Here is a 16,861-nt window from a genome sequence, read left to right on the forward strand (position 1 = left end):
CTGCATCAGAGGACGCAGTCAGGGATATATAAGCAGCTGTGGACATTTTAGCAGGTGTGCTCCCTCCAGGTTGCTTGGAGGAGTGGGTCTCTCCAGGCCGCTTTAAGGGAGGCCTCCAGGCTGCTTTAAGAAGGGCTCTTGCCATTGGGTTTGAGAAAGAGAGGAGATCCACGTGGTTTGCAGGAAGAAGGCAGTTTACAAGGAGGCTGAGAATCCAGGCGGTTCTGCATTGAGAGTGGGAGGGCACCACAGCACAAAAAGGACCTCCCCAATCAGAATTGAGTGATTGGCAGCTACTGGTAAAGCTGAACTGTGCCTAGGAAGTAGGGAAACGGTGTTTCTGACTTTCCTAAGACTGGCCAGGTCTGGGAGGGGGAGTCAGAACAATGTGCAAATAAACAATTCTTTTTCTTTTCACTAAACTCTAGTACTGAGAGTTATAATTCTGGTGGCGGGCAATCGGGCCCCTAACTAAACAGCCCGTGGTTTCTGTTTCAATCGGAGCAGCCCAGGGGTTCTGTTACAGAGCTACTTCTGATCCCATCACACTACTTAATTGTGATTAAATTGTTTTTATTAAAAAAAAAAACTATGGGACATTTACACAATGGAATACTACTTGACCATAAAAAAGAAGAAGATTGTACACTTTGTGATAGTATGGATGGACCTGGAGAACATTATGCTAAGTGAAATAAACCAGTCAGAGAAAGACAAATATACAATTTCACTCATACATAGAATCTAATGAATAAACTGAACTAACAAGGAAAACGGGGACAGACTGACAGAAGAAGAGCAGGATGACAGCTAAATGAGGTGGGGTGGGGAGGTTAGGTAGTGGAGGGATTGAGCAAAAAGGAAAAAGGAGTCATGGACATGGACAATGTATGGTGAGTGCTGGAGGGAGGGGAGTATAAGGGGACTAAAAAAAAATACAATGTAATGTAAAAAAAATGCAATAAAGATTAAATTTAAAAAAATAACAAAAGAATAAGCCTTATTTCTATTGTGTGAATTTATCCACTCATCTACTGATTGGCACTTGGGCTGTTTCCACATCTTGTCTATTGTAAATAATGAACATAGGGGTGCATACAGTCTTTCTGATTAGTTTTTTGGGATAAAGAATGTATGTGCATATTTGCATAGTTCATAGACACAGACTACAATGTGGTGAAGGCCAGGGAGGGATGGGGCTTGGGTAGAGGGTGGGAGAAAGGGGAGAAGAGGGAGACATCAGCAATAGTGTCAACAATAAAAAAAAAATAAGCCCTTTTAACACTGTCAAGTTGAGATTTTTGGGTTAACAATCTTTATTTTGATAGAAAAAATAACAAGATTACAATAATAAGTTTGTAAAACACAAGAAGCAAAAAAAATTACCTATACTTCTACTAAAAAGTTGCAACTGTAAACATTTTAATATATTTCTTCTTGCATTTTGTTAATTACAAAATAAGTTTGGAACAATTATTTAAGCTTTTATTTTTGAAAAATTAAAATTAAACAGTATTATATTGTTAGCATTTTCTCAACTCATCAAACATATTTTAAAACATAATTTTTAATATCTGTATGATATTCTATAATTTAGATGTATGATAACTTACTTAATTACTCTCCAATTACTGAACATTTGAATTGGTGTAATTTTGATATTATTATTTTATTTTCATTAAATTTATAAATTTATTTGAAATGAAATGACAAATTTACATTTATTCATTACATTCAGAAACATGGTGGATATCTCCATTTACTTTATTCATATCCTTTTTTTACTGTTTCAAGGTATTTGCAAATTCTCATACATTTTACAACTCTTTAGTGAATTTATTTAAAAGTGTATTACATTTTTGTTATTATAAATGGTCCTTTCCTTTTATTATATTTTGATTATTATCTTTTGTATATTTACTTTGTATCTGGTTGCCATTTTAAAATCTTGTTGATTTTAATTACTTTTTGAAATTATTTTTTATGAGAATTCACATCCAATATTTACTTGCCTTTGGTAAAAAACAACCAAATAGGTAGAAAAATAAGCACTAGGGTGAGAGTAAATTTCTGAATTTCATTCAAGAGATAAGTGGTGAGTATTGCTGTGCTATGCTTAATCTCTGCCTTCTCCTTTTTTCTTTTAGGAGAGTTAGAGGACTAAATATTTGCCTTACCCTTTCATTCAATACCTCCAAGAAAGAATGTGGGGAAGGCTGCATGTGGCTCTACAAGTTGTTCCTGGTGAAGGGGAACCTGTCCAATAGAAGGAGTGGTGACTGTCATCTAACCTGTGTCCTGGAAACAAATGTGCTCCCTGATGTGTGTTTGGGTTCTTCCTGATGAAAGGCTGCACAATGCAGGGCACTTCTGAATAAGACTTGCAGCTGAGGGGCTGCTTTGTGATTTTTGTGATTTATGCAAAGAGCTCACAGACTAACTTTGGCCCTGCACCCAAAGTTTAAAACAAGTCATTCTGTCACCCCCACACAGAGCCTGACTTCCATCTTCTTTGCATAGCTAAAATGATGATAGGTGAATTTGTGCTCCTAAAAAAGTAGGCATAATTTCACTAGTAAATTAATCTGTGCCCGTTCAGAGTATGACTTATTTATCAAGATGGAATAGGATGATTCCAGGCCACTTTGAAAATTAACTGGAAAATAAAATACCTCATTTCAGACATTGACCATACTCACAAACACTGTCCTCTCTACATGATAGTGTTCATTCTAATACATACAGGGAGAAAAGCACTTTACAAATTATAAAGCACTTAATACATAAATATTGTTTCATTAATTTTTTCCAGGTAATCTTGTTTTCAGGTCTCACTTCTATTCTGTTTCAGTACATTTATTCTTTTGCATTGAGTGGTGGTATTAAAATAAACAAGGAATACATCAAGCTAGAAGAACCTAAATAATATAACTAGTTTGAGAAAACTATTTTCACAAGATCCTGTTCAAAAATTAGTTTTGCTGAGAAGAAACTTTTTTTGACAACTCCATTTCAGGAAGAATCTCAAACCGCACAGTGTCTGCATATAAACAAAATTATTCTGAATAAGAAAGGGCAATATGTTCTGGCTACTCCTGTGGGTAGTGAGAAGATGATGAAGGTAGAAAAAGGCAGCACCAGGTATAATATGAGAGATTGGCTGGGTGTTCAGCATGGTGGTCCTTCCTCTGACTTTCCTATCCCCAACCTGTATTCAGGTTAATAAACCCACACAAAGCTGGAATGAGTTTGGCTTTAGATAAAATGTTGAAGGGGGTGAGTCTCACATCCAGATTGATTTGATCAAGTCAAGAGAGCAGCTAGATTCAGGAGTGGGAGGAGAAGCACACATGCACATGTTTGAATGGTGCGTGTGCATGCACACCTGTGTGTGTGTGTGTGTGTGTGTAGGCATATAGTGATGGGGACTCTAGACATTTAATCACTTTGAAACTGAGGGCTGGCAACAAATTTACCTAAATATGCAAAGAATAGAAATTGACCAGTCAACCTCTGGATTGTATATGGTTTTTTCTTCAAAAATGCCAGAGAATGTCTGGCATATTCCTGTTTCCATGCGATACACACAGGAATATTAATAGAATTAAGCCTAGTACAAATAAATGATTTATGCAAGTTCTGATAAGATCTTTTTTGTTATTTGCATCATTGAAATGCATCCTTAAGTATATTCCAGGAAATATAGGCAACATCTGCCTCTCAAATGTACTCAAGACCATTAATCTCCTTTGTGTCCTACACATAAATTGATCCTAGTTCCTGAGAGGCTGTCTCTGACCAAATCTCACAACCCTTAGCAGTTTTCTCAGGGCCTTCTTCATCTCCTTATTCCGGAGGCTGTAGATCAAGGGGTTAAAAAGTGGAGTTAACACAGAGTAAAACAAAGTCACAATTTTCTGAGTCCCTGTTGGATTGCCTGCTGTCGGGCTCACATACATCACCATGATGGAGCCATAGAACAAGGACACCACGGCCATGTGGGAGCCACATGTGGAGAAGGCCTTATGTCGGCCCTCTGCTGAGGGGACCTTCAGCACAGCTCTGATCACCAGGGTGTAGGAGCCGGTGATGAAGAGAAAGGTGGAGAAAATGAGGACCGAATTAAAGATGGCACAGATGATCTCAGTGGCAGGAGCTGGCACACAGGACAACTTCATAAGGGGTCCTGGGTCACATAAAAAATGATCAATAGTATTGGGGCCACAAAAAGGAAGCTGGGAGATGAGATAGACTGGGAGGAGAAAACAGGAGAAGCCACACACCCAGCAGCAGGCTGCAAGTCTGGTGCAGCATTTTGCTGTCATGACATTGGGGTAGTGCAGGGGCCTGCAGATAGCAAGGTACCTGTCAAAGGCCATGGCTGACAAGAAGAAAGTCTCAGTGGTGCCCATGGAGAAGAAGAAGTAGAACTGAAGGAAGCAGCCAGAGAAGGAGATGGTGTTGGTCCCTGAGAGAAAGTTGCCTAGCATATTGGGGACAGTAGAAGTGACATACCAGATCTCCAGGAATGAAAAATTGGCCAGCAGGATGTACATGGGTGTGTGGAGATGGTGGTCCCACCACACTGAACAGATAATGCAAAGGTTGCCGGTTAGTGTCAGCACATAGATCACTGAGAAGAGTGAAAAGAGGAGGATCTGGATCTCCCAGGTACAAGGGAATCCAAGAAGAATGAATACACTCACAGGGTCAGAATGATTATTCCTTTCTGGGGCTTTCATTTTTTTCTTCTAAAACTGCAAACATAAGACATTACCATGTTACAAATGACTTGACAGACATTTTCTCATTAAGATGTTCCCTGAAATTCTTTACAATTCAGTTAGCACCATAGTTTTAGGTTACTTAGAGGTTTTCAGCATTCTTCGCCCCAAATGTGATAGTGAGAGAAAATAAAAAATTTGGAGGTGTGGGTGCTTATTACAGTCTTATGTCATGATCACCATGCCCATCAAGGTCCGTTAAACACCTACCTTTATTTAGTGTCCTCAACACTACATGGTATAAGGCGGATGGATGCTCTCTTGCCATTCAGAGGTTTTTAACCTAATTCAGAAACATCAACCTGGGCCAAACATGGAGGTTTGAATAATTGTACAGTTCAAGCCCTGTGTAAATAGAAGAAAATACTGCAAGAATGAATAGCCACAAAGCAAGACTTTGTTTACAGTTGTAATCTTTAATACTATTACATGCATAGTTTCATGTGGAGTTTATTTCTATGTAGTATTAGGAATGTTGGAAAAGAGCTAAGGAAAGTGACTTCAATCAGTGATCAGTTACAGTGAGGTCAATTCTGGCAAATGTGCCCACTTTCTTTTGAAAGGTCTCTGTGAAAGAAACTCCACAACTTGCATTATTAATATCTCTTAGTGTTTAGTGACATATACACAATTGTCTAAAGTACTCTTTATTTTTAACTTGGTCTTCTTTGCAGTTAAAGATTTATTGCTGAAGAGGTATAAGCTTTATGCATTTGTCACCTTAAATACACATTTAACCTGAAATTGGTATGAATGAATGAGGTTCAGAATACAAACTAACATGGTTCTCTTAACTGAAACTCACCCTAACTACAGTACACAGGCTTCATTCCTCAGTTGAAGTTTATCAAATGCCAGTAAAGTACCTCATGATAGTACTCTATATACATTTTGCCAAATAGATCAAACAAAAAACAAAAACAAACAAAAACAAAAAAAAAAACCCAGATCAAACCAAAACAAAACAAAACTACAGTGTTGTCATTGAAAGCTCTCTGAGATTTGAATTACATTACTGTTCATGGATTATTCATTCTCATTACTCTGTATATATTATCTGAGGTTCCTATGTTAGAGTTCCTCCTGGTTGATCTGACCTAATCCTTAATATTTTTCCTTCTCCTACTCTAGTCTCTCTTGAAGTGACTGGTAATGTAGTCCCTTGACATAAAAACTGTCCATGTGAGAAGTCAAATTTTCTCTTCCTACCTATGAAGTCTCTTCTGCAACATGGTTTTACCCATCCAATTTCTTACTCAACATCTCTATTTGAAATCTAACATAACTAAAACAGAATATGTCCATTTCTAAACTTTTGATTCTTCCCACCTCAAATGGGCTGATTCTTACTTCTGTGCCATATCACTAAATGGCACCTCCATTTACTCAGTTGCTCAGGTCACAACTTTTGTTACATCCTTACCACTGCTTCCAATACTCTACATTCAAACCATCAACAAATCCAGGAGTCTTCATGTTCAAAGCCTTCAGAATCTGAAGCATTTTTAGCAGTCCCATCAGTTTCCAACCTGGTCCACAATACTGTGAAATCCTCTAACACCTACCAAAGCCTTTTACGTATTTCCATAATTATATACTTAGAGAATATTACCTGCATAGTACCTAGACTGATAGTTCTAAAAATCTGATAATATCAACTACTTGCTTTCAATCTTTTAAACACACTTAAAACTGCAGTTCTTTACCACAGCCTCGAAGGCCAACGAGGCCTTCCTCCATGTCCTTATTCCACATCCTTCTTCCTTTTCCTGATCCCAACTCCAGCCAGCTGATATTTAACTATGTCAAGTTTGGCCCATATCAAGGCCTGGAATGTCCCTCTTTCTGCCTCACTAATGTTCATGTGCCTTAATTTACTTCATTCAGATTTCTGGTAAAAATCAGATAGTCGAGAGGCCTTCCCCAGTTTATCCCATCTTTACTACTCTGTTTCTTAATCCTGCTTTAGTTTTCTTCAAAGCACATATGACTGCCTGGCATTGTATTATATACTTAGTATACATTTTCTGTCTCAACCACCTGAAAATAAGAAGAGGACATTATTTTGATCATCGAATTATTCCCAGAATCTAGGAGTGTCTGGTATATTATAGGTGCTCATTGAATATTTGTTGTCTCAGTCAGTGAACATGCCTTAATCGTAACCAATTAAGAAAACAATTGCTTGTAGTCAGGGAGAAATGTTTTTAAAAGAATGCAAAGACTGGACCTCCAGTTTGAAAAAAAAAGCAAGGCACCAAAGATTTCTTATGGGGATACACGCTCAGTCTAAGTAAACACGAGGATATCCAGGACAGGAGCCTACTCAAGGCAATCCCATTTGGGCTACCTCCCTTTCTGAGTCACTTTGTCTTTCTGTATGTCCCCTTAGCCATTCTGCTTTGTACTCTGCACTTTCTTATTGTTGCTAAATTATAATCATGCTCTAAGGGTGGTGTGTGTGTGTGTGTGTGTACACACTGATTTCTGCTGTCTTCTAAGTCTGTTTCTATATCTAATTGTTCATATCTTTAAATATTTTGATTGAATGCTTTTATAATCTTTTCCTCTTTTTAAAAAAGGTAAGTGAAGTGTTTTAGATGTCTCCCTCTTAAAGAAAATGTGCTCATAGTCTGTGACTGACATTTCTTTCCCATGTGGTTAGCAGTGTGCTTTAATAGAAAAATGTTATCTTACTGCCTGATGTTTTCCTCTGTCCCATATTCAGGGTCAGGGAATCTGGTATATGTGACTGGAATAAATAATAAGGTGTAGATTAAATCTGTCATTCCACAATGTTTTCCTGGCTCATGTGGTTTTGTGGTTCAGTTAAAATTGCAAGCTAAGTAAAATTATTTTTATTAAATATACTTAGATATTTATAAATAAAACAAATATAACCTAACATTTATTGAGCCCAGTACTGATTCTGGAGGCAATATTATGTAACTGAGAGTCTAACCAACTTACAATATGAGGAAGCTATTCTAGTTTACATTTTTTTAAAAACTTTAGACTAATTTTATTTTTGTTTATTTAAAAAAAATTTTCAACTGTAGTTTTGGCATACAATATTATATTAGTTTCAGATGTACAACATAATGATTAGACATTTATATAACTTATGAAGTGATCACCCCAATAAATCTAATCTCCATCTGACACTATCATAGTTATAACAATATTATTGACTATATTCTTGGTGCTGTAGTTTATATTCTGTGACTATTTTTATAACAAGCAATTTGTACTTCTTGATCCCTTACACCGTTTTAACACTAATTTACATTTTATATGGGGAAAATACAACACTTTTAGAGGAAGGGGAAAAAGACATTACAAAAAAACCTAAGCTGCACCTTACCAGAAGCTGTTGTGTGACAATTATAGAATCCAGTAGAGGACAGACGTCCAAATTTGGGTCTCTCTCTTCAAGATGTGGAGTCAGCCTCAATCTCCTTGTTCTCTCATTTCAGCAGGTGACAGTGCACAGCAAAGCCAACACAATGGTACTCACATCCAAGTTTCCTAGAAGGCTTTCAAAGGGGGTGAGTGTTGGAAAGTAATATCAAGTATAGCAATTATTTGAAGCCCACACAAGGGCCATATTGCTTAAAGCAGCTTGAAAGGGGAGTTACATGCAGTTGCAAAGGACATGGTGCTCTTTCCTGATTTGGGAAGGACTGATTACACTGCTGCCTCTAGAGGAGAGTGTGTAGCAAACACATTCTGAGCTGTGGCTATTCTGTCCCCGGCAGCCCATCCTGGAGGGGTGGGGACCCAGAGCACTCTGTGTGAGCATTTACGCCTTAGCACTGAGCTCCAGGCCCTTATGCTTCTTAATAAATGTGTCAAGATTTGTTTCTGACCCTCCTGGATTACCTAACCTTTCCCAGTGGCCTCAGCTAGGGATAACAATAAAAAAGTTTTGGCCAGATCTCAGAATGTATTTCTTTAACTGAAGTCTAAATTGGTCCAATCTCTAGGGAAAAAGAAAAAGATGATGAGGCCTGGGTCTAAGTTGAAGAATAAGTTGGCCTTAAGCCTGGGAGCAGAATACAAACTATACAAATATAGAGACATAAATAAAAAGGATATGAACTATAAGCAGAATGTATTTATTTATAGTAAAGCAGCTATGTTTTCCCACAGAAGATATGATATTGGATTTAATGAAAATGTAAGAGCAAAGGGTTCTACAAAGTCAAAGAATAAAAAGACAGAGGTAAGCTATTGCAAAGAATTTACAAAATACTTCAAGGGCTCATTCTATCCAGTCCCTTCTTTCCATAATTCTACACATATACCAGTCCCAGGTGTGCTGAGGTAATGTTGGAATTTTTAAATTAAAACAACTGTTCCGTTAGTACTTGTCTGTAAACTGTTGCCTTATTTGCATTGTGAATTTGTTCTTTTTTAAAAATTTTATTTTTATTGTTTTTCTATTACAGTTGTCCCACTTTTTCCCCCATTGCTCCCCACTAACCCAGCCCACTCTTTCTCCCACAGTCAGTCCCCGCCCTATTGTCCATGCCCAAGGGTTATTTATGCTGGTTACTTTACTAAACCCTTCCCCTAATTACCCCCTTCTCTCCCTCTTCTCCTCTCCCCCTGATAACAGTTACTCTGTTCTTGTTTACATGACTCTGGTTCAATTTTGTTCATTTGTTTGTGTTGTTCATTAGTCTCCTGTATCGGGTGATATCATATGGTATCTATCTTTCATTGCCTGGCTTATTTTGGTAAGCATAATTCTCTCTAGTTCCATCCATGTTGTTGCAAATGGCAGGAGTTCCTTCTTTCTTTCTGCTACATAGTATTCCATTCTGTAAATGTACCACAGTTTTTTAATACACTCATCTACAGATGGGTACTTAGGCTGTTTCCAGCACTTGGTTATTATAAATAGCACTGCTATGAACATAGGGGTGTATGAGTTCTTTTGAATTGGGGTTTCAGAATTCTTCAGGTATAATCCTAGGTGTGGAATTGCTGGTTCAAAAGGTAGTTCCATTTTTAGTTTTTTGAGAAAATTTCATGCTGTTTTCTATAGTGGCTGCACCACTGTGCATTCCCACCAACAGTGCAGTAGGGTTCCTGTTTCTCCACATTCTCACCAGCATTTGTTGTTTGTTGATTTGTTGATGATGGCCATTCTGACTGGTATAAGGTAGGATCTCATTGTGGTTTTCATTTGCGTCCCTCTGATGGCTAGTGATGTTGAACATTCTTTCATATGCCTATGAACTCTCTGTATATCTTCCTTGGAGAAGTGTTTGTTCAGGTCTTTCGCCCATTTTTAAATTGGGTTGTCTGTCTTCTTGGTGTTGAGATGTGTAAGTTCTTTGTATACTTTGGAGATCAATCCCTTGTCTGAGGTATCATTGGCAAATATGTTTTCCCATATGGTTGGTTCCCTTTTCATCTTGCTGATGTTTTCTTTTGCTGAGCAGAAACTCTTTAGTTTGATGTAGTCCCATTTGTTTATTCTTTCTTTATATCCCTTGCTTTAGGAAATGTATCAGTGAAAATATTGCTATGTGGAATATCTGAAGTTTGCCTGCCTATTTTTTCCTCTAGGACTTTTATGGTGTCATGTCTTACATTTAAGCCTGTGATCCATCTTGAGTTTATTCCAGTGTGTGGTGTAAGTGGGTGGTCTAGTTTCATTTTTTTGCATGTCCCTGTCCAGTTCTCCCAGCACCATTTGTGGAAGAGGCTCTTCTCACTCTATTTTATGTTCCTTCTCCCTTTGTCAAATAGTAGTTGACCATATAGACTGCAGCTTATTTCTGAACTCTATTCTGTTTCATTGATCTATACGTCTGTTCTTATGGCAGTACTAGGATTTGTAGTATAGTTTAATGTCAGGTATTGTGATTCCTCCTACTGTGTTCTTCTGTCTCAAGATTGCTGAGGCTATTTGGAGTCTTTTTTGGTTCCATATAAAATTTTGAAGTATTTGTTCTACGTATGTGAAATATGTCATTGGTATTTTAATAGAGATTGCATTGAATCTATAAATTTCTTTGGGTAGTATGGACATTTTAATGATGTTGATTCTTCCCATCCATGAACATGGTATTTGCCTCCATTTATTTGTATCTTCCTTAATTTCTTTCTTCAGTGTTATATAGTTTTCCAAGTACAGGACTTTTATCTCTTTGGTTAAGTTTATTCCTAGATACCTTATTTTTCTTGTTGCTATAGTAAATGGGATTTTTTTTCTACTTTCTATCTCTGATTTTTTATTGTTGGTGTACAGAAATGCCTTCGATTTCTGAATATTGACTTTGTACCCTGTTATTTTTCCAAATTCACTTATTATGTCAAGTAGTTCTTTAGTGGAGTCTATAGGGTTATTATGTACACTATCATGTCATCTGAAAATAATGACAGTTTTACTTCCTCTTTTCCAATTTGGATGCCTTTTATTTCTCTTTCTTGTCTGATTGCTGTGGCTAGAACTTCCAAGACTATGTTGAATAGGAGTGGAGAAAGTGGACATCCTTGTCTTGTTCCTGATCTCAAGAGCAATGCTTTCTATTTTCGTCCATTGAGTATGATGTTGGCTTCTGGTTTCTCATATATGGTCCTTATTATGTTGAGGTAGGCACCCTCTATTCCTGTTTTGCTGAGTGTTTTTATCATAAGTGATGTACTTTATCAAATGCTTTTTCAGCATCTATTGATATGATCATGTGATTTTTGTCTTTCATTTTGTTTATGTGGTATATTAATTTATCGATTTGTGAATATTAAATTATCTTTGCATCTCTTGGATGAATTCCACTTGATTGTGGTGCATGATTTTTTTTAATGTGTTGCTGGATCTGGTTTGCCAATATTTTGTTGAGTTTTTAAGCATTTATGTTAATCAGTGATATTGGCCTTTAGTTTTCTTTCTTTGTTGTGTCTTGACCTGGTTTTGGGATTAGGGTAATACTGGCTTCATAGAAAGAGTTTGGGAGTCTTCCCTCTTCTTGGAGTTTTTGGAATAGTTTGAGAAGGGTAGGTATTAGTTCTTCCCTAAATGTTTTGTAAAATTGCTTGTGAAGCCATCTGGTCCAGGTTTTTTCTGTGCCAGGAGTTTTTTTTATTACTGTTTCAATCTCACTCTTTGTTATCAGTCTGTTCAGGCTTTCTGCTTCTTCTTGATTCAGGTTTGGAAGATTATAAGTTTCTAGAAATTTGTCCACTTCATCTAGGTTGTCAACTTTCTTGCCATATTGTTTGTAATAATTTCTTACAATCATTTGTATTTCTGTGATATCGGTTGATTTCTCCATTCTCATTTCTGATTTTGTTTACAGTAACCCCTCACTTATCATAGGTATTACGTTCCAGATCCCCCTGCAAAGTAGGAACCTTACATTTATTCTACACTCTTAAACCTACATAACTTTAGCAACGTATGTATACAGTACCACAAAATCCCAGATACAGCAAAAAATCCGCGATAAATAATAAATATAATATTTTTGAAAACCCCGCGATACAGTGAGGCCATGCTAAGTGAACCGTGATATAGAGAGGGACTACAGAATTTAGGTCCTCTCTCTTTTTTTCTTGATGGGCCCGGCTAATGGCTTACCAATTTTGTTTATCTTTTCAAAGAACCAGATCCTACCTTTCTGATCTTTTGAATTGTTTTTTTAGTCTCTATGTCATTTAATTCGGCTTTGATCTTGATCTTGATGATTTTCTTCCTTCTACTCACTCTGGGCTTTGTTTGTTGAACTGGAGTTCTTGTAGCTGTAGGATTAGATTTTTTGTTTGAGATTCTTCTATCCTTTTTAAGTATGCCTGTATTGCTATGAACTTTCCTCTCAGGACTGCTTTCGCTGTGTCCCATAGGTTTTGGGCTGTTGTGTGTTTATTATCATTTGTTTCCAGAAACTTTTTGACTTTTTCCTTGATGTCATTGTTAACCCATTCATTATTTAATAGCATGTTATTCATTCTCCATGAGTTTGAATGTCTTTGATTTTTTTCCCTTGAGGTTGATTTCCAGTTTCAAGGCATTGTGATCTGAGGAGATGCTTGATATAATTTCAATTTTCTTGAATTTGTTGAGGCTTTTTCTGTGTTCTACCATGCAATCTATCTTTGAAAATGTTCCATGTGACTTGGAGGGGAATGGTCTGCCTGCAGTATGGGGAACGAGTCAGCACTGGGACCTGGTCAGCTGCTCCCCCAGTTCTCCCCTCAAAGCCACTGCCCCAAATTCTCCCCAAGCATCTCTAGTCCTCTCTGCCCTCCCTCTGCTTGAACTTAGGGCCTAGATAGACACAATGCATCTTCATCATCAATTAAGAAGAAATACAACTATCTAAAATCTAGAGACAACCAGAAGTTCCAGAAAATTAAGCTGCACCTAATTCAACGAAGATATAGAAAAGAAATACTCATCCAGACAGGAACAAAAATCCTCAAAGAGAAATGTTTTGCCCATGTGGAAGAAGTGAAACAAAAGATGGCAAAAGCGCTAAAAGGCATCTAAATCAACGAATTCAAAAACTGTTCTGAGCAGTGGAAAAAAAGTCTTAATAGGCATATTACATCAATGGAGAGAACTTTTAAGGTGACTAAAGATGAAACATGTGAGAATAAATAAACAGTTCTTTCTGAATAAAAAGAAAAGAAAAAAGTTCCACGAGCACTTGAAAAGAATGTATATTTTGCTTCTTTGGGATGAAAAGTTCTATATATATCAACTAAGTCCATTTGATCTAGAGTGTTGTTCAGTGCCTCAATATCCTTGGTGTTTCTTTGCTTTGAAGATCTGTCCATTGTTCACAATGGGGTGTTAAAGTCCCCTACTATTAGTGTGTTGCTGTTGATATCTTTCTTGTAGTCTTCCAATATTTTCCTTATATATTTGGGTGCTCCTATGTTTGGTGCATATATGTTTACCAGGGTTATATCTTCTTGATGAATTGTTCCCTTGAGTATTATGAAATGTCCTTCTTTGTCTCTTTTTATGGTCTTTGCTGTGAAATCTGTTTTGTCTGATATAAGTATAGCTACTCCAGCTTTTTCTTATGTCCATTTGTTTGGAATACTTTTTTCCATCCCTTCACTTTTAGTCTGTGTAAATCTTTTGTTTTGAGGTGTGTCTCTTGTAGACAGCATATATGTGGGTCATGTTTTCATATCCATTCAACTACCCTATGTCTTTTTATTGGAGCATTTAATTCATTTACATTTAAGGTTATTATTGACAGGTATTTATTGATTTCCTTTTGTACCTGTGCTCCTATCTCTCTCTTTTACTTCTTTTTCTTAAAGTATTCCCCTTAGCATCTCTTGCAATGCTGGTTTGGTGGAGATGTATTCTTTTAGCCTTCTTTTGTCTTGGAAACTCCTTATTTCACCTTCCATTTTGAAGGAGAGCCTTGCTAGGTAGAGTATTCTTGGTTGTAGGCCTTTGTTTTTCATTGCTTGGAGTATTTTTTTGCCATTCCCTCCTGACTTGTAGTGTTTCTGTTGAGAAATCAGCTGATAGTCTTATTGGAGCTCCCTTGTATGTTATTTTCTGTTTTTCTCTTGCTGCCTTTAGGATTCTCTCTCTGTTTTTGAATGTTGCCATTTTAATTATGATGTGCCTTGGAGTGGGCCTTTTTGGGTTCATCGTCATTGAGACTCTCTGTGCTTCCTGGACTTGCATGACTTTTTCTCTCATCAAGTTAGGAATGTTTTCTGTCATTACTTTTTCAATCAGGTTTTCTATTCCATGCTCTTCTTCTTCTTCTTCTTCTCTTTTTTGTATCCCTATGATATGGATATTGTTTCATTTCATGTTGTCCTGCAGTTCCCATAGACCCTCTTCATTCTTTTTCAGTCTTTTTTCATTGTGTTGCATTGCCTGGAATTTTTTCTACGTTGTCCTTGGATCCTCTGCTTCGTTTAGCCTTCTTTTGATTGCTTCTACTGTGTTCTTCAGTTCAGAAATTGTATTCTTCATTTCTTCCTGGTTCTTATTGATAGTTTCTATGTCTTTTTTTATGCTGGTATAGTTCTCAGTATGTTCCTTGTAGCTTCCCTGGAGTTCTTTGTAGGTCCCCTTGAGTTCATTGTAGTTTTCTTTGTTTGTTGAGTTCATTGAGCTTCCTCATTACTATTGTTTTGAATTCTATGTCTGATAGTTTGCTTGCCTCTATTTCATGTATTCCTCCTTCTGGGAATTCCTCCTTACCTTTTGGTGGGGTGTTGTTCCTGTTTGGTGGGGTGTTATTCTGCCTCCCCATTTTGGGTGACTTGTCTTGTTTGTTTCTGCTTCTTAGATTGCCCTAATTTTATTTTCTGCCCTGTGGTGTGACTTTCTGTGGTGGGAATCTGTGTGATTCAGTGGTGCAGGCTCCTTGATCTCCTTAACTTGTTGCTGTTGGGATGCCCTTTATGCTTTATTTGGACTCTCTTGTAGTATTTGGTTTTATTTGTTGTGTTGCTCTTTGGTGGGTCCTTCCTTCAAATTAGCTGACTGAGAGTCACTCTGCCCACTTCTGACAGTTGTTGATCTGCCTCTGGCTGATGTCTCCTAAAGGGAAGTAGTCTGCTTATGAGATTTCTCCTGTAACACTGAGGTTGAGTCTGCCCTGTGATCTGATCTTCTGCTCCTTCAGTTTTTTCTCCAGAACCATCGTCCAAAATTTTCCAAAGCTCCTCTAGTTCATTCACCTTCTTTTGGCTGCATCCCAGGTCAAGCATGGCAAGTGTGCTTTTTTCTGCCAGCCTGAGTGGTGGGTGGGCATGCACACGAGGGCCATGGAGGTGTTCCCCTGTGTTGGCATGCAGGCCATGGGTCTTCTCCCATGCTGACTGGGGCTGCGCCAGCTGGTGACATTCACCTGCCTTATAATCTTTTATTCCCACCAATGTTATACAGTTTTAAAAGCAGCTATATATAATACTAATTTTTGCAGAATTGTTTTATGTACACTCAGTTATGATATTAAACAAAATAAACTTTAATAATGTTGTTTAATATTTTGTTATTTAAATAGTGTCTCAAACCATTGGAGGTATGAAAACACAGTGGGGAGCTTCCAGGTCAATTTCTGCATAAAAGCTTGACACTGTACAAGTAAGTGAAAAAGCAATTCCTTGAAGCTTCTTTAGTTCTCTGATCTCTCATCACTAATGCAAACTCTTGCCCTCAATTCCACGGCCACTCCAGTCCAGAGTAACTGGGCTTGGAGTCCAGGGCACACAGGAGGAGAGCTTCAGATCATCAGTTGATTATGAAAGAATGTAACTCAGGAACAGCCAGATGGAAGAGGTGCATAGGGTAAGATGTGGGGAAAGAGCACGAGCTTCTGTGCTCCCTGCACCACTCTCCCAGAACCTCCATGTGCTCACCAACCCAGAAGCTCTAAAATATTTTTAAGTGGATTATCTCAAGTGAGTTGGACAAGTTATAGGTACAGTGATGAAAAGGCATATTAAGCATTTTAAGTTCCTTATAAAGGATGACAAATTGCTGGGGTAATACGAATGGGGTGTCCTGGTACAAAACAAAGCAGAGATGAAATCTCTGGTAATTGTGTGATCTAAAATCTCACCCATAGCTTAGATTTTTGGCCTAATTTTGGAGGGTTTGTGTTTGTCTTGTTTTTTTTTTTTTATGTTTTTTATTGATTATATTGTTACAACAGTTCCAATTTTCTCCCCCTTGCTCCCCTACACCCAGCACCCCCCTCCCCCAGCAATCCCCCCCAAGTCCATACCCCTGGTTCGTAAAAATTAACTATCCCCCCCCCCTCAAATATTAGGACCCTTTGTAATCTTGTAAAGGACAATGGGCGAAGGTCTCAAGCTCCTCTAGCTGCTTCAAGCTGGACATGGTCGTCGTCCTACCTACCCTTGGGTCCAGAAAACCCTAATAAGAGTGGGGGTGTGGAGGGGAGGGTGGCCTTCCCACATGGGGAAGGATCGTGCAGACTCCAGGTCAGTTGGCTGTCTCCAGTCAACGGCGTGCTTGGTTTAACAGGCTGGTGTCTTTGTTGTGTTCTGGGGGCAACAGATTTGGCGAAAAGGGTTAAAAGACATCACTCAATCCATAACTACTAGATGAC

The 16,861-nt window shown here is 37.9% G+C and overlaps 1 protein-coding gene across 1 annotated transcript; it reads right to left on the reverse strand.

Annotated features, from left to right (window-relative positions):
- Positions 1 to 3,773: 3,773 nt before the first annotated feature.
- On the reverse strand, positions 3,774 to 4,742 carry LOC150016188 (olfactory receptor 11H6-like). The gene has a single exon (XM_090271925.1). The coding sequence runs from the start codon at positions 4,740 to 4,742 to the stop codon at positions 3,774 to 3,776; it is 969 nt and encodes a 322-aa protein (XP_090128051.1).
- Positions 4,743 to 16,861: the final 12,119 nt, after the last annotated feature.

Source organism: Furipterus horrens, unplaced genomic scaffold, assembly GCF_987537825.1.
Source record: "Furipterus horrens unplaced genomic scaffold, mFurHor1.1.pri manual_scaffold_3, whole genome shotgun sequence".
Taxonomy (NCBI): domain Eukaryota; kingdom Metazoa; phylum Chordata; class Mammalia; order Chiroptera; family Furipteridae; genus Furipterus; species Furipterus horrens.

What these genes read in the sequence shown, in the direction of transcription:
- LOC150016188 (XM_090271925.1), bottom strand. Translation starts at nt 4,742, where the DNA reads ATGAAAGCCCCAGAAAGGAATAATCATTCTGACCCTGTGAGTGTATTC.